Source organism: Ornithorhynchus anatinus, chromosome 12 (assembly GCF_004115215.2).
Source record: "Ornithorhynchus anatinus isolate Pmale09 chromosome 12, mOrnAna1.pri.v4, whole genome shotgun sequence".
NCBI lineage: Eukaryota > Metazoa > Chordata > Mammalia > Monotremata > Ornithorhynchidae > Ornithorhynchus > Ornithorhynchus anatinus.
In genome coordinates, this window is record NC_041739.1 from 33,557,921 (window position 1) to 33,579,451 (window position 21,531).

The window sequence follows — 21,531 nt, forward strand, 5'->3', positions numbered from 1 at the left end:
CCTTCTTTCTTGTTACTCATCTTTAGGTAAACAGAATTGAGTGGTTAAATATTTCCAGAGTTAGAAGTTCTGTTGTTTTTTTTTTTTAAAAAAAAAAAGGGAAAGCATGCCTGCACAGGTTCCTCAGATAAATGAGGTCTGTAATACATTTATTTTTTAAAAAAATTGCACAATTGGAAGGAGAGAGAAAAAATCCATAACGCCCACATGTTCCCCCTCAAGATGTTTACTTCAGGCTTAAAAATGATTTAGAATGCATGAGATCTGCATGATTCCTGATCCTGAAGAGCCCTTCTGACATAGTTATAAAATGCAAGGATAGAAGGCACAGCTGAAGAGTGCAAATGAAGTGTGCTTATAATGAAAATGAGGATCAAAAAAGAAGAGAAGATGTTTTAGGAATAGAAATAGATTTTTAGGAATAGATTTTGAAAGGTGGGGAAACCCAAAGAGTTTGGCATTAAGCAACAGATTTTGGAAATACATTCTGGCTTTAAAGGTGAACTGAAGGGTTTTTAAAGAATAACTGATCAATTTTTTTCCGATCAACAACAGATGCAAACTGTGTGTGTGGGTAGGTATACATATACAGATAGATACTGTGTTATGAGTGTGTATATATATATATATATATATATACAGAAAAAGACAGATCTGTATATATAGAGAAAATATTAAATGATTTCTAAATAGAGGCATAAACTATTTTCTATTATAATTGGGGGGGGCAAGTTAGAATGATATTGAATAATTATTGTGTTTATAAGGTCCCCAAGTTGGATTTATATGGAATAATTATGGTGTTTATAAGGTTTCTACTATATGCAAAACCCTGGGATGGTTGCAGGATAAGCAGGCTGAACCCGGGCCCTGTCCTACATGGGCTCACATTGGAAGAGGGAAGGATAACAGGTGTCACAGATCCATTTTACAGATGAGGAAACCCCAGAGAGGTTAAGTAATCTGCCCCGGTCAGTCAGTCAAACTATTGAGTGCTCATGAGAGCAGCGTGGCTCAGTGGAAAGAGCACGAGCTTGGGAGTCAGAGGTCATGGGTTTGAATCCCGGCTCTGCCACTTGTCAGCTGTGTGACTGTGGGCAAGTCACTTCACTTCTCTGAGCCTCAGTTACCTCATCTGTAAGATGGGCATTAAGACTGTGAGCCTCGCGTAGGACGACCTGATTACCCTGTATCTACCCCAGCGCTTAGAACAGTGTTCTGCACATAGGAAGCGCTTAACAAATACCAACATTATTATTATTATCACTGTGTGCAGCACACTAAATTCAGCACTTGGTAGAATACAGTACAATAAATTTAGAAGATAGAATGTCTGCCCACAAGGGACAGGGATTGTGTCCAACTTAATTAACCTGTATCTATCCCTAAGCTTAGGACGGTGTGGGGCCCAATAAACACTTAACAAATATCATAAAAAATTTAAATTAAAAAGGAGCTTACAGCCTGGGCGGAGGGGAGAGAGACACCGAAATAAATTAAAGATAAGAGAAATGGCAGAACGAAAGGATATGTACTTTAGTGCTGTGGGGCTGAGGGTGGAATGGATGTCAAGTGCTTAAAGTGCTTAGATCCAAATGCAGAAGGGAGAGGGAGTAGGGGAAATAAGGGCATAGTCAGAGGGGGCCTGTTGGGAGGAGATGTGATTTTAAACTAGATTTGGAGGTGGTCTGTCAGATATGAAGGAGGAGGGAGTTCCAGGCCAGAGGAAGAATACGGGCAACAGGTAGGGGACGAGCTAGACAAGATCGAGGTACAGGGACTAAGTTGACAGTACAGGTGCAGAGTGTTCAGGCCGCAGAAAGGGAAGGTAGGAAGGGGAGTACTGATTGCCTTAAAGTCAATGGTAAAGAGTTTTTGGTGTTTTTTTGGAAAAATGATCCCAGCAGCTAAGTGAAGTACTGACTAAGCAGTGACAGAACTGGGACTAGAACCCTGGATCCTTGTTCTCAGTCCTGTTTTCTTTCCACCAGGCCACACTAATGTACCATAAATTGGAGTTCATGGGAAAACTGGAACCACCAAATTCCAGAGAACTATTTGGGGAAAATTGAAACATGGGCTCTAGGAAAGATGCGAACAGGCTTCTCTCATTCCGGGCTCTCCCTCAGACATAATAATAATGTTGGTATTTGTTGAGCGCTTACTATGTGCAGAGCACTGTTCTAAGCGCTGGGGTAGATGCAGGGTAATCAGGTTGGCCCATGCGAGGCTCACAGTCAATCCCCATTTTACAGATGAGGTAGGTGAGGCACAGAGAAGTTAAGCGACTTGCCCACAGTCACACAGCTGACGAGTGGCAGAGCCGGGAGTCGAACCCATGACCTCTGACTCCGAAGCCCAGGCTCCTTCCACTGAGCCACGCTGCTTCCCATGCGTGCGATGCTGATGGTAAAGAATTTAGCCATAGAGCTTTGAATAGATGGTCGGTAAGTGGCAGAGTGGCCTCAGATTCAGAGGACCTGGGTTCTAATCCTGGAATAGGATTTAATCCCCATTTTTGCAGATAAAGAAACTGAGGCACCGAGAACTTTAAAGTCACTTGCCCCAGGTCACCCAAGAGACACATGACGGAGCAGCGATGGGAACCCAGGACCTCTGAATCCCCGGACCGTGCTCTCTCTGCTAGGCCACGCCGCTCCTCTAATCTAGCAGGGGAGACGACGTTTGCCCAGACGTCTCTGCATGAAGCAGAAACTTCTAAACATCAGTTTTAAGGTGCTCTATCAGCTCACAGCCGTACTTAGCCCAGATCCTCTCCCACTACAACCCAAGAAACGACTCGCTTTTTCAATGCCACCTACTCACTCTGTCCTGGTGCCAACTCTTTCAGTTTACTCTTGTTCACGCCCTCCCTCCTTCCTGGAATTTCCTCCCCTTTCACATCGGGCAGACTGTAACTCTGCACATCTTCCAAGCCCTACTAAAATCACATCTCCTCCGGAAGCCTTCCCCCATTAATCTCTCCCCTTATTTCATTCGTTCATTCCATCGTATCTATTGAGCGCTTACTGTGCGCAGAGCACCGTACCGAGCACTTGGAAAGTACAGTTCGGCAACAGAGACGATCCCTACCCAACAAGGGCTCGCAGTCTAGAAGGCGGAGACGGACGGCAAAAACAAAACCAGTAGACAGGCATCGCTACCATCAGAATAGATAAATGGAACCATAGATAAAAGCACATCATTAATGAAATAAATAGAGCAATAAATATGTACAGATATATACAAGTGCTGTGGGGAGGGGAAGGGGGTAGAGCAGAGGGAGAGAGTAGGGGCGATGGGGAGGGAAGGAAGAGCAGAGGGGAAGGGAGGACTCAGTCTGGAAAGGCCTCCTGGAGGAGGGGAGCTCTCGGTAGGGCTTTGAAGAGGGGAAGAAAGTTAGTCTGGTGGGTGTGAGGAGGGAGGGCGTTCCAGGCCAGAGGTAGGACGTGGGCCAGGGGTGGACGGCGGGACAGGCGAGAACGAGGCACAGTGAGGAGGTTAGCGGCGGAGGAGCGGAGCGTGCGGGCCGCCGGGGTGCGACGCGTTTGGCGGCCCGGCGGGGACCGCTGCTCTGCTGTATCCTCTTGTCTTATGCCGTAAAGTCAGGACAAGACCGTATCCTCTTGAGCCCTTAACCTCAAAGCGTTTAGGTAATAGCATCAACTGTCCCATATCTGGCACTGCAAATTGGATCAAAACAGAGGGTCACAGAGGGGATTGATCCAGGCCTGGTCATCAGGGCAGTTCTTTTTTTTTTTAAAAATGACATTTAAGTGCTTACTATAGGCCAGACACTGTATCAAGTGCTGGGGTAGACACAAGATAATCGGGTTGGACACCCGTCCTCGTCCTGCAATACGATTCAGTCTTAATCCCCATTTTGCAGGTAAAGTAATTGTGGCACAGAGAAGTTAAGTGCTGTAGGGCTGAGGGTGGGGTGAATATCGAGTAATTAAAAGGAATATCAAGTTCTTAAGTGCATAGGTGATGCAGAAGGGAGAGGGAGTCAGGGTAAAAAGGCTTAAATGGGGAAGGCCTCTAGGAGGGGGTTTTAATAAGACTCTGAAGGTGGAGTGAGCGGTAGTCTGTTTTATATGAATGGGGAGGGAGTTCCAGGCCAGGAGGAGGATGTGGGCCATTTCAGCTGTCTTTACGGGAGGAGTGGACATTTTCTCTCCCATTATATTTGGCAGCTACCTTCCTAATGTAGTGGTCATTAAGGAAGGGGCCTAAATTTGTTGCCTTAAGTGAGTGCTCAAAGGTCTCTTTGGTACTCTGTAGAATGGGCTGGCCGAGAAGGTAAACTCCTCTCAGAACGCTCCATTGGCCTCAGGAAAATGTAAATAAACTAGTTCCTTTGTTCCCTGGCTAAGTATCTTCACCCCACTCTCTTTTCTGCAATTCCCTTACCCTATTTCAAGTGATAATGATTATGGTATTTGTTAAGTGCTTACTGTGTGCCAAACCCTGATCCAGGCCTGGTCATCAGGGCAGTTCTTTTTTTTTTTTTTTAAATGACATTTGTTAAGTGCTTACTGGGGTCGATAAAAGTTAATAAGGCCAGTGGTAGAGGCTGTCCCCCACAGAGCTCAGTTTAAATAGAAGGGAAAACAGGTAATCCCCATTTTACTGAGAAGAAAACTGAGGCACAGAGAAGGTAAGTGACTTGCCAAGGTCACACAGCAGGCAAGTGGCGGAGCCGGCATTAGAACCCAGATTGCCTGACTCCCAGGCCCATCCTCTTTCCACCAGGCCTTGCCACTTTTCAAAGAGATCAGATTGTAAATTTTGGAAACACCCTGTCTGTATGAAAAAACTGTCGGCGATCCAGCTAACAATTTTACAAATTACTTTTATTTAAACTTGTGTGACTGTTACATATTAATCTCCCAAATCCAGCTTTAGCATATGTTGAAATTAGGAAAACATTCATATGATTCCTGGAAAAACTATTTCATTGCTCTTAACCCAAATTCACAAAACAAAGTTGCCAGCTCATCGTCGAGTGTGTCTTTTGAGCCCAGAGAAAAAGGGATATTTCTAGAATTTTATAGTAACCCAATCTCTGGGGTTGTTTTTTTTTTGGCATGTGAGGGAGAGGATTGTCTGTTTTTTATTTCCAGTTTCAGAGTTTATTACTTAATTGTGGGACTGGGACCAATTCTGCTCCCTGGTGTAGCCACCTTAGAGGTTGACGAACTCTCTGAAAGTTGGAACAGCTGTGAACCTAATGTAGAGCACAGCTGTGGAAGCAAAGGAAGCAACCGTTGGGCACAAATATCACCACCTCTGCCAGTCTACAGTTCCCACATCCTCCTGCTCTTAGCGGACTGTGAGCCGGAACTGAAGCAGGCCTCCTCACTGTAATTTCTATCACCTTGTCCCGTGGCTGCACTGCTCTAAGAGACTTCGGGAATAGGTGGGTTTGACAGCTTGCGTTTATTGCCCTGCATCTTTTAATTTCTCCATCTCCCTCCTTATCTTTCCCTCTACTAGCTCCCTGGGGAATTCAGACCATTTCTCACCGGGAAACTCCAAAAAAAAAAAGGAGAAAAGAATAGGGTGACTATATGGCAGATGAAGCTGTCCTGTTGTTTTCTGTGATGTTTTTATCCTGTTGTGACTCCATAATAATAATAATGTTGGTATTTGTTAAACACGATGTGCAGAGCACCGTTCTAAGCCCTGGGGTAGATACAGGGTAAGCAGGTTGTCGCATGTGAGGCTCACAGTCTTAATCCCCATTTTACAGATGAGGTCACTGAGATACAGAGAAGTGAAGTGACTTGCCCACAGTCACACAGCTGGCAAGCAGCAGGGCAGGGATATGAACCCATGACCTCTGACTCCCAAGCCCGGGCTCTTTCCACCGAGCCACCCTGTTTCTCATGCCTTAGAGCTCTCCAAATACCCTCCTTATAGTCTCCCCCTCCAGACGTGGTGGACAGGAACGTGCCTGTTGTCATATTGTAATAATGGTGGTATTTAAGTGCTTACTATGTGCAAAGCACTGTTCTAAGAGCTGGGGGGATACAAGGTGATCAGGTTGTCCCACAGTCACAGTCTTAATCCCCATTTTACAGAGGCGGTAACTGAGGCACAGAGAAGTGAAGTGACTTGCCCACAGTCACACAGCTGGCAAGCGGCAGAGTGGGAATCTGAACCCACGATCTCTGACTCCCGAGCCCGGGCTCTTCCCACTGGACCACGCTGCTTCTCATGCATCAGAGCTCACCAAATACCCTCCTTCTCCAGTCACGGTGGACAGGAATGTGCCTGTGGTAATAAGGGTGGTATTTGTTAAGCGCTTACTATGTGCAGGGCACTGTTCTAAGCGCTGAGGCAGATACAGGGTAATCAAGTTGTCCCGTGTGAGGCTCACAGTTAATTCCCATCTTACAGATGAGGGAACTGGGGGCCAGAGAAGTGACTTGCCCACAGTCACACAGCTGACAAGTGGCAGAGCAGGGATTTGAACCCATGACCTCTGACTCCCCAGCCCGGGCTCTTTCCGCTGAGCCACGCTGCTTCTCGTGCATTAGAGCTCTCCAGACACCCTCCTTCTCCAGACACGGTGGATAGGAATGTGCCCGTTGTTATATTGTACTCTCCCAAGGACTTAGTCCAGTGCTTTGCCCACAGTAAGTGCTCAGTAAGTACGACTGAAGGAATGGAGGCCGTGCAGGAATCCATTCATTCAACAGTATGGAAGCAGCGTGGCTCAGTGGAAAGAGCCCGGGCTCGGGAGTCAGAGGTCATGGGTTCGACTCCCCGCTCTGCCACTTGTCAGCTGTGTGACTGTGGGCAAGTCACTTCACTTCTCTGGGCCTCAGTTCCCTCATCTGTAAAATGGGGAATAACTGTGAGCCTCACGTGGGACAACCCGATGACCCTGTATCTCCCCCAGCGCTTAGAACAGTGCTCCGCACATAGCGCTTAAATACCGACATTATTATCATTTATTGAGCGCTTACTATGTGCAGAGCACTGTACTCAAGTGCTTGGAATGGACAAATCGGTAACAGATAGTCCCTGCCCTTTGAGGGGTTTAGAGGAATGAAAAATAGATGTCCAAATATGGGGAAGAACGGAGCAGGTCCCTCCCGCCCAACTGCGAATCCCACTGGAGACGCAGCGCGGCTCGGTGGAAAGAGCACGGGCTTTGGAGTCGGAGGTCGTGGGTTCGAATCCCAGCTCTGCCGCTTGTCAGCTGTGTGACTGTGGGCAAGTCACTCCACTTCTCTGGGCCTCAGTGACCTCCTCTGTCAAATGGGGATGAAGACCGTGAGCCCCACGTGGGCCAACCTGATTCCCCCGTGTCTACCCCAGCGCTTAGACCAGTGCTCTGTACAGAGTGAGCGCTGAACAAATACCAACAGTATTATATGAGAAGCGGCGTGGCTCGGTGGAAAGAGCACGGGCTTTGGGGTCAGAGGTCATGAGTTCAAATCCCAGCTCGGCCACTTGTCAGCTGTGTGACTGTGGGCAAGTCACTTCACTTCTCTGGGCCTCAGTGACCTCCTCTGTCAAATGGGGATGAAGACCGTGAGCCCCACGTGGGCCAACCTGATTCCCCCGTGTCTACCCCAGCGCTTAGACCAGTGCTCTGTACAGAGTGAGCACTGAACAAATACCAACAGTATTATATGAGAAGCGGCGTGGCTCGGTGGAAAGAGCACGGGCTTTGGGGTCAGAGGTCATGAGTTCAAATCCCAGCTCGGCCACTTGTCAGCTGTGTGACTGTGGGCAAGTCACTCCACTTCTCCGGGCCTCAGTGACCTCCTCTGTCAAATGGGGATGATGACCGTGAGCCCCACGTGGGCCCACCTGATTCCCCCGTGTCTACCCCAGCGCTCTGCACAGAGGAAGTGCTGAACAAATACCAACATTATTATTATTAAGTGGTCAGTCCAGGCTGGTCCACTGGGAGGCCTGCAATGTGGTTTGGAGGCTCAAGGGATCAAGCAGGGGTATTGAGTGAGGGTGGACTAGGTGCACACTGCTGTGCTAAGCGCTGGGGAGGCGCTAATAGGACAGACTGGGGCCTCGTGGTGGGAGGCCACCTCCCCTCCCCCCCCCCCCCCCCACTTGGCATGAGAGACGCTAAGGACGGGCCCCGGCGCGCTCGTCCTCGTGACGGCCGTTACGTCAGCGCGGTCCCGTGACAGCCGGGCACGCGCGTCCCCCTCTCTCCACCCCCCCGCCCCGAGTCGGGCGGACGGAAGTCTCGCGAGAATGCGGCCGCGGCTCTCCCCCGAGGAGGGAGGGGGCCGCCTTCATTCATTCATTCATTCATTCATTCATTCATTCATTCATTCATTCATTCATCCATCCATTCATCCATTTATTCATTCATCCATCCATCCATCCATTCATTCATCCATCCATCCATCCATTTATTCATCCATTCATCCATTCATTCATCCATTCATCCATCCATCCATTCATCCATCCATCCATTCATCCATCCATCCATTCATCCATTCATCCATCCATCCATTTATTCATCCATTCATCCATCCATCCATCCATTTATTCATCCATTCATCCATCCATTCATCCATCCATCCATTTATTCATCCATTCATCCATTCATTCATCCATTCATCCATCCATTTATTCATCCATTCATCCATCCATCCATTTATTCATCCATCCATCCATCCATCCATCCATCCATCCATCCATCCATCCATCCATCCATCCATCCATCCATCCATCCATTCATCCATCCATTCAAATTTATTGAGCGCTTACTGGGGGACACACTGTACTAAGCGCTTGCAAAGTACATGTCGGCCCCAGAAAAGGGAACCGAACCTTATAGGAGGAGGGAAGGCTTGCCCGAGGGAATGGGGTAGTTATCTTTTTTTTTTTTAAGCACTAACTATGTGCAGAGCACTGTTCTAAACGCTGGGGTAGAGACAGGGTCAGCAGGTTGTCCCACGTGAGGCTCACAGTCTTCATCCCCATTTGGCAGATGAGGGAACTGGGGCCCAGCGAAGTTAGAGAAGCAGCGTGGTTCAGTGGGAAGAGGCCGAGCTTGGGAGTCAGAGGTCATGGATTCGAATCCCGCCTCTGCCACTTGTCAGCTGTGTGACTGTGGGCAAGTCACTTAACTTCTCTGGGCCTCAGTTCCCTCATCTGTAAAATGGGGGTTGAGACTGTGAGCCTCACGTGGGACAACCTGATGACCCTGTATCTACCCCAGTGCTTAGAACAGTGCTCTGCACCTAGTAAGTGCTTAACAAATACCAACATTATTAAAAATAGGGATTAACTGTGAGCCTCACGTGGGACAACCTGATGACCCTGTATCTACCCCAGCGCTTAGAACAGTGCTCTGCACGTATAAGCCCTTAACAAATACGTTATTATATTGCACTCTCCCAAGAGCTTAGGAATAATAATAATAATAGCATTAAGCGCTTACCATGTGCCAAACACTTCTAAATCCTAGGGTGGATACAAGGCGATCAGGTTGGACACAGTCCCTGTCCCCCATGGGGCTCAGTCTTAATCCCCATAATTATATTCGTCATTATGGCATTTGCTAAACACCTACTACATGCCAAGCACTGTTCTGAGGGCTGGGTGAGCAGGTTAGACTGTGAGGCCGTCAAAGGGCAGGGGCCGTCTCAATCTGTTGCCGACTCGTACATTCCAAGCGCTTAGTACAGTGCTCTGCACAGAGTAAGCGCTCAATAAATACTATTGAATGAAGGTTCCTTTTAAATGGTACTTGATGGTATTTTATTTAGCGTTTCCTATGTGCCAGGCACTGTACTAAGCGCTGGGGTGGAGGGAGAAGCGGCGTGGCTCGGTGGAAAGAGCCCGGGAGTCAGAGGTCATGCGTTCGAATCCCGGCTCTGCCCCTTGTCAGCTGGGTGACTGTGGGCAAGTCACTTCACTTCTCTGGGCCTCAGTTACCTCATCTGTAAAATGGGGATTAACGGTGAGCCTCACGTGGGACAACCCGATTACCCTGTATCTACCCCAGTGCTTAGAACAGTGCTCTGCACCTAGTAAGCGCTTAACAAATACCAACATTATTATTATACAAGCAAATCGGGTTGGACCCAGTCCCGGGTCCACGTGAGGCTCACAGTCTTAATCTCCATAATAATGATGATATTTGTTAAGCGCTTTCTACGTGCCAACCGTTTTAAGCGCCGAGATAGATACAAGGTGATCAGTTTGGACGCAGTCCCTGTCCCACATGGGGGTCACAGTCTTCATCCCCACAATCATAATAATGTTGGTATTTTGTTAAGCGCTTACTATGTGCCGAGCACCCTTCTAAGCGCTGGGGTAGACACAGGGGAATCAGGTTGTCCCACGTGGGGCTCCCAGTCTTCATCCCCCTTTTACAGATGAGGGAACTGAGGCACCGAGAAGTGAAGTGACTCGCCCAAAGTCACACAGCTGACAAGGGGCAGAGCCAGGATTAGAACCCACGACCTCTGACCCCAAAGCCCGTGTTCTTTCCAGTGAGCCACGCTGCTCTTCTTATGTGCCAAGCACTGGGGTAGATAGAAGGTAATCGGGTTAGACGCAGTCCCTGTCCCACATGGGGCTCCCAGTCCTAATCCTCATTGTGTAGACGAGGAAACCGAGGCACAGAGAAGTGAAGTGACTCGCCCAAGGTCCTACAGTAGTGACTTCCAGGCCCCGCTCTTTCCACCAGACCATTTTGCTTCGCTAGTACAGTGCTTTGCACACAGTAAGCGCTCAATCTGGGTGATTGGCTATTGCTGACGGGGTTGGAAAGCGGAGACCCCCACGGCCAGCGAGAGGGCAGGTACTGGGCCACGGTTGCTTCTGCATCCGCCCGGTAAATGACAACTTGCCGGAGGGTGAGGTAGTCAGCTTCTTTTTTGATGGTAGTTAATGGTATTTTATTAAGTGCTTCCTATGTGCCGGGCACTGTACTAAGCGCTGGGGTGTAAACCCGTCGAAGGGCAGGGACCGTCTCTATCTGTTACCGATTTGTACATTCCGAGCGCTTAGTACAGTGCTCTGCACATAGTAAGTGCTCAATAGAATACAAGCAAATTGGGTTGGGCCCAATCCCTGTCCCGCACGGGGCTCGCAGTCTTAATCCCCATAATAATGATGATATTCGATAAGTGCGCCACCAAGTAGCATGATGTAGTGATCCAAGATGGCCCCGGGAGTCAGAAGGTCATGGGTTCTAACCTTGAATCCACCACTTGTTTGCTGTGTGGCCTTGGGCCAGTCACTTCACCTCCTCTGTGCCTCAGTTACCCCTTCTGTAAAATGGGGATCGAGACTGTGAGCCCCACGTGGGACGGGGGGAGGAGGGATCGAGACTGTGAGTCCCCCGTGGGGCAGGATTGGGTCCAATCCGATTTGCTTGTATCCCCCCCCCAGCGCTTAGTACAGTGTCTGGTACATGGGAAGCGCTTCATAAAATACCATTAAAAAAAGAAAACAAACCCCCTGAGCGTGGCTCAGGAGGTTTACACGTGGAGAGGGAAAGAGAGAGAGGTAGAGATCTTCCTCCCCCGAGGTGGAGCGCGAAAGGACCTGCCCCAAATTAGCCCAACTGTAGCAGGTGACCACATCCCCACTGTGGCAAGGCAGGCCCAGGTGGAATCAATCAATCAATCAATCCATCAGTGGAACTGGAGGCTTATTGGGTGCTGAGCGCTGCTAGACACGTGCTGCTGGTCCGAGGCTCACACCCAAGCCCATCTCCTGGATTGGGGTGACGAATCTTTTCTTCATTCGATCATCGTCTTTGTTATTAAGAATGGTATTTAAGCGCTTGCTGTGTTCTAAGCGCCGGGGTAATAACAATGTTGGTATTTGTGAAGCGCTTACTACGCGCAGAGCACTGTTCTAAGCGCCGGGGGAGATACAGGGTCATCGGGTTGTCCCACGTGAGGCTCACCGTCTTCATCCCCATTTTACAGAGGAGGGAACTGAGGCCCAGAGAAGTGAAGTGACTTGCCCACAGTCACCCAGCTGACAAGGGGCAGAGCCGGGATTCGAACCCATGCCCTCGGACTCCCGAGCCCGGGCTCTTTCCACTGAGCCACGCTGCTTCTCGGGGTAGCTACGAGGTATTCGGGTGATCCCACGTGGGGTTGACCCTTTTCATCCCCACTTTACAAAGGAGGTGACTGAGGCCCGGAGGCGGCGTGACGCCTCCAAAGTCCCGCAGCTGACAAGTAGGGGAGGTGGGATTAGAACCCACGACCTCCGCCAGGCCCGGGCTCTCTCCACAAAGCCGCGACGGATTGAGCCCCTACTGTGTGCAGAGCACTGTGCTAAGCGCTTAGGAAGGTACAAGGCGGCAACAAATAAGGACCGTCCCTACCCAACGAGGGGTTCGCGGCCTGCAAGTCTCTCCTCTCCCACGCAGCCCCCCTGCGTCCTCCTCGGCCCGGGAATTCAGTTGGAATCGATCGATCTCTAACGGTATTTATTGAGTCCTTTCTCCAATAACTCTAATGATGGCATTTCAGTAATAATAACGTTGGTATTGGTCAAGCGCTTCCTATGTGCCGAGCACTGGTCTAAGCGCCGGGGGAGACACAGGGGAAGCGGGTTGTCCCACGTGGGGCTCGCAGTCTTCATCCCCATTTTACAGATGAGGTCACCGAGGCCCAGAGAAGTGAAGTGACTGGCCCCAAGTCACCCAGCTGACAAGTGGGGGAGCCGGGATTCGAACCCAGGATCTCTGACTCCAAAGCCCGGGCGCTTTCTACTGAACCCCGCCAAGCGCTGTTCTAAGCGCCGGGGGAGATACAAGATATAATCAGGTTGTCCCACGTTGGGACTCACAGTCTTGACCCCCCCCCCATTTTCCAGGGAGGGAACTGAGGCCCAGTGAAGTGATTTTGCCCAAAGTCACCCGGCTGACAAGTGGCAGGGCAGGATTAGAACCCACGACCTCAGACTCCCCAGACTCTTACCACTGAGCCAGGCCGCCTCCCTGCCCGGACGCGTTTTGGGCAGGGATGGTCCCTGCTAATTCGTAGTGTACTCTCCCGAGCGCTTAAAACAGTGCTCTGCGCATCAAAAGCGCCCAATAAATATCACTGTGTGATGGCCTGAGAAGCAGCGTGGCTCAGGGGAAAGAGCCCCGGTTTGGGAGTCAGAGGTCGTGGGTTCTAATCCCGCCTCCGCCACTTAATAACGTTGGGATTTGTTAAGCGCTTACTATGTGCGGGGCACTGTTCTAAGCGCCTGGGGTAGATACAGGGGCATCAGGTTGTCCCACGTGAGGCTCACAGTTAATCCCCATTTTCCAGATGAGGTCACTGAGGCCCAGAGAAGTGAAGTGATTGCCCACAGTCACACAGCTGACGAGTGGCAGAGCCGGGACTCGAACCCATCACCTCTGATTCCCAAGTCTGGGCTCTTTCCCCTGAGCCGTGCTGCACTTGTCAGCTGTGTGACCGTGGGCAAGTCACTTCACTTCCCTGGGCCTCAGTTCCCTCCTCGGTAAGAGAGAAGCGGCGTGGCTCAGTGGAAAGAGCCCGGGCTTGGGAGTCAGAGGTCATGGGTTCGAATTCCGGGTCCGCCACCTGTCAGCCGGGTGACCGTGGGCGAGTCACTTCACTTCTCTGGGCCCCAGTTCCCTCCTCTGCCAAATGGGGATGAAGCCTGGGAGCCCCACGTGGGACCACCTGATTCCCCTGCGTCTCCCCCAGCGCTTAGCACAGTGCTCTGCCCAGAGGAAGCGCTTAAATACCAACATTATTCTCCTCCCCCTTATTAGTCACCTCTTCTGCATTTGTGTGGGAGTGGGTGTGCAAATCTCCCCGTTAGCATTCACCTCTTCTTTCCCGCCCCACCTCCTACGGGCGTGCACTTGGGTGTCAATGCGGGGGTGTGTGTGTGTGTGTGGTGTGTGCAATGATCCCTTATTATTCATCTCTTTCTCCCCCAGCTCCCGGCGAGCATTTGTGTGTGAGTGCGAGTGGGTGCATGTGTGTGCAGTTATCCCCGTTATTACCTCCTCCCCAGCCCCCCAGCTCTGGGTGTGCATTTATGTGTGTGTGCAGTTATCCCCGTTATTACCTCCTCCCCAGCCCCCCAGCTCTGGGTGTGCATTTATGTGTGTGTGCAATTATCCCCGTTATTACCTCCTCCCCAGCCCCCCAGCTCTGGGTGTGCATTTATGTGTGTGTGCAGTTATCCCCTTTATTACCTCCTCCCCAGCCCCCCAGCTCTGGGTGTGCATTTATGTGTGTGTGCAGTTATCCCCGTTATTACCTCCTCCCCAGCCCCCCAGCTCTGGGTGTGCATTTATGTGTGTGTGTGCAATTATCCCCGTTATTACCTCCTCCCCAGCCCCCCCCCAGCTCTGGGTGTGCATTTATGTGTGTGTGCGCAATTATCCCCGTTATTACCTCCCCCCAGATCTGGGTGTGCATTTGTGTGTGTGTGCAAACACCCCCCCCCGTTATTAGTCCCCTCTTCCGAGTCCCCCAGCTCCGTGTGGGCATCTGTGTGTGTGCAGTTATCCCCGTTATTATTCCCCTCTTCTTCCCCAGCCCCGTGTGTCCATTTGTGAATGCGTGTGTGTGCAAACACCCCCCCCCCCGTTTTTTGTGTCTGAGTGTGTGTGTGCAATTATCCCCGTAATTAGTCCCCTCTCCCAGCCCAGCTCCGTGCGTCCATTTGTGTGTCTCTGTGTGTGTAACTATCCCCGTTATTATTCACCTCTTCCTCCCCCAGCCCTCCAGGGGTGTGTGTGTACATAGGTGTATATGTGTGTGTATATGTGTGCAAACACCCCCGTTATCAGTCCCCTCTCCCTCCCCAGCCCAGCTCCGTGCGTCCATTTGTGTGTCCCCGAGTGTGTGTGTGTGCAAACTCCCCAGCTCCGTGCGTCCATCTGCGTGTCCCTGTGTGTGTGTGTGTGTGTGTGCAAACTCCCCAGCTCCGTGCGTCCATCTGCGTGTCCCTGTGTGTGTGTGTATGTGTGTGCAAACTCCCCAGCTCCGTGCGTCCATCTGCGTGTCCGTGTGTGTGTGTGTGCAAACTCCCCAGCTCCGTGCGGGCATTTGTGTGTGTGTGTGTGTAATTATCCCCGTTATTAGTCTCCTCTCCCTCCCCAGCCCAGCTCCGTGCGTCCATCTGTGTGTCCCTACGTGTGTGTGCAAACTCGCCAGCTCCGTGCGTCCATTTGTGTGTGTGTGTGTGAGTGCATCTGTGCGAGTGCGTGTTGCAACTGGAGGTTTGCAGCGGGGGGGGGGGGGGAGCCGGAGGCGGGGCAGCAGCAGGAGGAGGAGGAGGAGGAGCCCGGGGCGGCTTGTGTCTCCGGAGCCCGAGCCGCTCCGACCCGTGCGGCCCCTCTCCCGCTTCCCGGGGCCGAGGAAGGCAGCGGAGCCCCGGGAAGAGCCGCCCTCTCCCCCTGGTCCAGCTCGGTGGCCCGGGAGGGCGGCGCGGGGGGCGGCAGGAACAGCGGCAGCTGCCCGGGACCGGCCCGGATCCCTCCCGGTCCTTCCCTCTCCCTCCCGGCCGGTCCTTCCTTCTCGCTCCCTCCCGGCCGGTCCTTCCTTCTCGCTCCCTCCCGGCCGGTCCTTCCTTCTCGCTCCCTCCCGGCCGGTCCTTCCTTCCCGCTCCCTCCCGGCCGGTCCTTCCCGTTCCCTCCCGGCCGGTCCTTCTCGCTCCCTCCCGGCCGGTCCTTCCTTCTCGCTCCCTCCCGGCCGGTCCTTCCTTCCCGGCCGATCCTTCCCGCTCCCTCCCGGCCGGTCCTTCCCGCTCCCTCCCGGCCGGTCCTTGCCGCTCCGTCCCGGTCCTTGCCGCTCCGTCCCGTCCGGTCCCTCCCGCTCCGTCCCGTCCGGTCCCTCCCTTGTTCCGAGGCGGGGAGCCTCCGGCGGGCGGGCTCCCTTTTCCCTCCTCCTCCCCCCCTTCCCCGAGGCCCCCCACCATGGCCTCGACCCCCTGCACCCGCTTCACCGACGAGTATCAGCTCTTCGAGGAGCTCGGAAAGTAAGTGGCCCCGCCTCGGGATGCTCCGGCCGTTGGCGACCCCCGAGGCCGCAGCTGGCCTGCCCCTTTTGGGGGGAGGGGGGGTCTCTCCATTTGGGGGTGGGGGTCTGTGACACGGTACGGAGGAGCCCGGCGCCCCGGGGGCAACCTCGGCCCCGGTTTGTGCGGCTCGACGGCCCTCCTGGGCTTGGGAGGGGTCCGCCCAAAGCCCGCCGTACCTGCCCAATTCATCCGTGCCCAGCGCTTAGGACAGTGCTCCGCACCCCCCTAGATGGGAGCGGGTGGAGGGGGGCGGGGGGCGCCCCGCCAGGCCCCCCCGGGGCCGGATTTATCGAGGCCCGAAGTTCAACTTGGGGGCACGGTGGCTTTGGTCCCCGGCCAGGAGTGGTGCTGGCAGGGAGGGGGACGAGGACAACTCCTCTCCCCCCCCAAAAAAAAAAGAACCCAGGGATCCTGGCATCCAAGGGGGGGTCCCCTCCCCGACCTTTTCGGGGCACCCCATCGGAGTGTCACATCCTCCTCGGGGGGGCATTTTGGCTGGGCATCGTCGCCGTCCTCCCCGTGCATTTGCAACGGAGGAGCTGGGCCCGGTTGTAACCCTGCATGTGGGTGTGTGTAAGACCTACGGACTCCTGGCCGGGGAGAGGAAGCCCAGCGACAGCCCATTATCCAAAAAAGAAAAAAATCCAAATTGAGAGTGTTAGATGGGGGGCCGGTTTGCTTAAGCACCGACCCCGGCAGAAAATGCATTCCCAGCTGTGCTTCATCTTTAACTGGAAAACGTGTGTGTGTGTGTGTGTGTGTGTAAGACCTACAAACTCCTGGTCGGGGAGAGGAAGCCCCAGCGACAGCCCATTATCAAAAAAAAAGGGAAAAAAAAATCCAAATTTAGAGTGTTGGTTGGGGGGCCGGTTTGCTTAAGCACCGACCCCGGCAGAAAATCCGTTCCCAGTTGTGCTTCGGCTTTAACTGGAAAACGTGTGCGTGTCTGGATAAGGGAAGGGCGGATGTACGTTAGGGGACCGAATTGACCGTCGTGATTGCCGCTGTCATTTGATCGTAAAACATGGAGAATGTGTTGGGAAGAGGCAGCTCGATTCCGAGCTCCTCATTTCGGTGTCACGGGCCGGGGAAACCACCCTGCCAGAATTCAGTAGCCCACACAAATGTGCTCAATATTTATACTTTAGGGAAAGCCATGGCCGGATTTAGAGAGCCGGAGATAGCGCTCCTTCCTTTTTTCTTTTTTTTTTTTTTTTTAATTCCTCCCACCAAAATAAATGGGCAGCAGATTCCTTTCCACTCCCCCTCATCTCTGCTCTTCGCTTATTTTCACGGAGCATTTGGTGCTACCGGGAGCGGTGACTGCGAAATGTGTTCAGATTCCACTTGTGAACAATTGGCAGCCACGGTGTGTTTTGTCAATTCGACTTACCGTCGACGCCCCGTTGGCAGTTTAGAACGGCACCTTCTTCCGGCTGCTTCTCTTTGTCATTTTCTACCTCGATGTCATCCGTCGATTAAAAACACTTGCAGTGTCAGAGATGTCGGAGCGTTCGCGACCGGTTGAATTGATGCCGTGCCGGTTATTGGTTTTCAGGGGGGCCTTCTCGGTGGTGAGGAGATGCATGAAAATCCCTTCGGGACAAGAGTATGCTGCTAAAATTATCAACACCAAGAAGCTCTCGGCCAGGGGTGGGTATTTTTAACTAAATATCTTTCGGTTTGCATTTCCAGTTGCTTTCGATGGTTATTCTTTGATGTAAACGTCCTGAATTTGGAAGCTGAGTCTCGGGAGGATCACGAGAGTCCCTTCTCCCCCGCGTATCGGTCCTTTGTTTTAAGGGATACGTTTTAAATGGGGACAGAGGAACCGCTGAAGGAGGAACCATCTTTGGGATAAGCCGCCATCCCGTTTACAGCATCGCGAATTTGGGAAAAACTCAAATTCGAGGGGGTATGGCCGAGATCATTTTACCTTCTGCTGGTGTGAGGAGGCAACTTTGACTACGGGCCAGAATGGGGGAGGGGGAAAAAAAAAAAAAAGCGGCGTCCCTCATGGCTAACTTCTCTTCGTTCGCTTTTAAATATGGTGAAATAGGTCAAAACTTAATTGGATGGTACCGTGGTATTTACAGTCACATTTATTTCATTAAAGCATATTTAATGGTGTCGAGAGGAAAAATATGTGCCGTAATTTAAATGAACTGAAACGGGGCAGGCCTAATTTTGATGTTTACGCCTGCTGATAAGTACTTGCTCATTTCCATGCCTGAATATTCAAGTGTTTTATGTATGTGGTATGTATGGGTGGATGGGCCTCAGTTCCCTCATCGGGAAGACTGTGTTCCCCAAGTGGGACAACCCGATCACCCTGTATCCTCCCCAGCGCTTAGAACAGTGCTTTGCACGTAGTGAGCGCTTAACAAATGCCACGATGATGATTATATTTTGTGGGCTTCCAGTAGCTGCCTTTATTTTCCAGGACTAATGGGAGGTAGGCCCTGTGGTACTATACTATGTCCTTTTGGTAAATCCAGACTAAACGTTTCCTACTGGAGGTCTGGGGATTATGGATTATTGTGTGATAACATTATCTGCATGATACTCTTTTTTTTTTTTTTTTTTGCCATAGTGATGAGAATGGAAACGAACAAAGGGAAACCGTCTGGGCGTAAACCCCTTTTTAGTGGCCTGGTTGACTTCTGAGATAAAAGATTTGAGAATAGAAAGACCTGAAATCTGGCTGTAGGCAAATTCCATTTGTTTAAAAGTAGAACAAGGGGCAGATACTTGCCTTTGATGGCCCGCTCTTCAGCTCCGATTGAAGAGTTTTCCCATTCCGTCACAGATTCTACCGTTAAACGTGTGTGTAGCTTAAAATTGGAGTTAGGTTTTTGTCCCCATCCAATCGCGAACCTGAAGAACACCTTCTATAGGCTTCCGTAAGGGTAGCGTACAGGCTAAATTGGCATTAGTGAGGTGCTTAGAGGTTCTCTACAACTGTTCTAGACTTCAAAGAGAAAAGGTTGTGTGTTTGCTGGTAAATAATGACCTGGTGGCTTGAAGAAGTTACTGCGTCTCCGTAGGAGCCTATCTAGATATCGGATTGACTTGACCACAGACAATACAGCCCATTGAGCTTGATTGTATTTTGCGGTACCTAAGTAACAATGCAGACAAAGCTTTCGTGAAGCAGAAGATAAGAGCGATGAGGTATTTACCACACTCTTTTCCCCCATGATATCCTCCGAAGTCGAGCTTGCAGGTCCTTCAAAGCACAGGAAAAGCGCATCTATCAGTTTTTAGAAGTAGTATTTTCCTCTGAGGAAGCATCGCAGTGCATGAACATTTAAGCGAGGATTTGTCGTTTTTTTGTGTGTGGGATTCTGCTTTTGAAATTGTGTTCATTTAAGGGAGATTATGTGGTAAGGGGAGATATGCAGTGTTACTGATGGTTTCCAAAGGAGGGAATTACAAAGTGACACATCCACTTTCTCCTTCATTTACCCTCTACTGCACCATCTCTTTTCTGTGTGGTATTTTTCACTAATCTTTATCTTTTATGTGATCACTGCATGCTAAGTATGGTTATTTTAAAGGTCAAGCAGGTCATCCAGCCCGATGAACCGTCTTTCAGTACCTTTTTAACACTGAGCAACTACGAGGTCTTATTGTCACTGAATCTAAACTGCACAAAGGTAGTCCTGAAAATCTGGTCTGTAGCCACACAGAATTGCCAGTCAGACTCTTCTGTCACCCAGTGTGTGTGTGCGCGCGCGTGTGCAGTGCGCACGTGCGTGCACGTGAAGACACGTGGCCATAAACCCACCTGGTTTTAATGGATGTATTAAAGGATATTTTTTGCAGACCTTTAATTCTATTTTCTCGATTATTTTAGCACCATATATGGAAATAACATATTGATATCCCTTTGTGAATGTGCTTTAAAGCCTTACTTTTTCATTGTTTTTAAAAATTCTGGTGACTATCCCGACAACCGCTCCCAAATTAGCATTCTGATTAGGGTCTCGTTGTTATGAACCATAATAATGATTGAAACAGCGAAATGTGTAAAAGCACCCCCTTTTTGCTCCAAAGAATATTGCATTTGGTGTTTATTCAAAATACGTTTTGAGGATTTTAAATAGCTCTCTTCTATTATAAGGTTATGTTGTATATAGTGAGTGTTGGAAGATTCATATTTCATTCAAACCTCAAGATGGGACATTTGGAAATCCATCTCCTGGAAAATAGTTATTTTGATGTTTTGTCGTGTGTGCGATATAGTTGAGGAATTTTGCCAAACGAAATAAGATCCATTCAGGAGTCTTGAATAGTGGAAAGGAAACGATGGTTCCATATAATCGATCAGTGGCATTTACTGAGGGCTTACTGTGTGCAGAATACTCTACTCAGCTTTTGGGGGAGTACAATACAACGGAAGTGGTAGGCCCATTCCCTGCCCCCAGAGAGGCCTCAATATGGAGATGGATAGTTATGGATCCATATAACGATGGATTCCTTTCAAAATAGTGGAAAGCAACAAATCAGGGAGTGAGCATCCATTGTACTAAGTGATGGAGACTCACCAGGGCCCCTGGTCAGGAGGAGAGATTGCTTGCTTATTCTCAGGGAGCTATTTTCACTGCCCAGACAGTGCTCAGCTCTGTGGTATGCTGTGAAAGCATCTGCGTTAGAACCCTGGATAATAATAAAAAAATGATCATAGTGGTATTTAAGTGCTTACTATGTCCTAAGCACTGGAGAAGATACAATAGAATCAGACCAGGTACAGTCCCGAGAGCTCAGTATGGTAAAGGGGGAAGATCAGGTGCTAATGCTGGAGCTTAACCCCTGCATGGGCTGAAGGTCTCATGGCCTGACCCAGCCCTGCCCAGAACCCGGCCCTCTCGGGCTCAGCTCCGGAGAGGAATGAAAGGAAGACCTAGCGTGGACGGAAGGTCGTTGACGCTCTTGCAGTCGTCCCAGAGAGCTGCTGCGACTAGAGTACTTGGGCAGGAACAGATGTCATCGGCCTGTGTAGAAAAGCCTTGACCCGCAGAGCCCTCAGATGAGGCCGTGGGTCCGTGGATTCGGCCAGGTTGACACCAGGTGTGGGTCAGGCCCCGGGATCTTGCAGCTCGTAGTCAGGTAGCAACTTCTTAGAAGAAGAGTAATGATAACGAGAGCGGCATTAAACGCTGTGTGCTAAGCACTGGGATAGATACAAGATCATCAGATCAGAGGCAGTCTTTGTCCCTCCTGGGACTCACGCTCTAAGGGCGAGGGGCAGCAGGTGTTCCCCATTATATCGACGAGGTTACCGAGGCGTGGAGAAGTTAGGCGACTTGTCGAAAGTCGCACGGAGCAGTCGAGTGGGAGAGTCAGGATTAGAACCCAGGTCTTCTGACTCCCGAGCCTGGGTTCTTTCCACTGTTCTGTGCTGCTTCTGCCTTGCCTGTTGTGATCTTTCCTTTGGTTCAGCATGTCATCACAGTTCCCTCCCTTTTCTCAAAGCAGTGGTAGTGTTCTCTTGTTTCTCTGGTGAAA

At 50.7% G+C, this 21,531-nt stretch overlaps 1 protein-coding gene across 11 annotated transcripts in view; it reads left to right on the top strand.

The window, feature by feature from the left end:
* The first annotated feature begins 15,829 nt into the window (after nucleotides 1–15,829).
* CAMK2D (calcium/calmodulin dependent protein kinase II delta) overlaps nucleotides 15,830–21,531 on the top strand; it is a 257,409-nt gene continuing 251,707 nt past the window's right edge. For 8 of the 11 annotated variants that reach the window (XM_007670171.3, XM_029077177.1, XM_029077180.1 and 5 more), the window contains exons 1-2: nucleotides 15,830–15,978; nucleotides 17,579–17,673. In XM_007670171.3, coding sequence (XP_007668361.3) covers nucleotides 15,917–15,978; nucleotides 17,579–17,673 — 157 coding nt within the window. In that variant the 5' untranslated portion in view covers nucleotides 15,830–15,916. The remainder of the gene's footprint in view (nucleotides 15,979–17,578; nucleotides 17,674–21,531) is intronic. The other 3 variants (XM_029077184.2, XM_029077185.2, XM_029077186.2) reach the window with 1 other exon arrangement.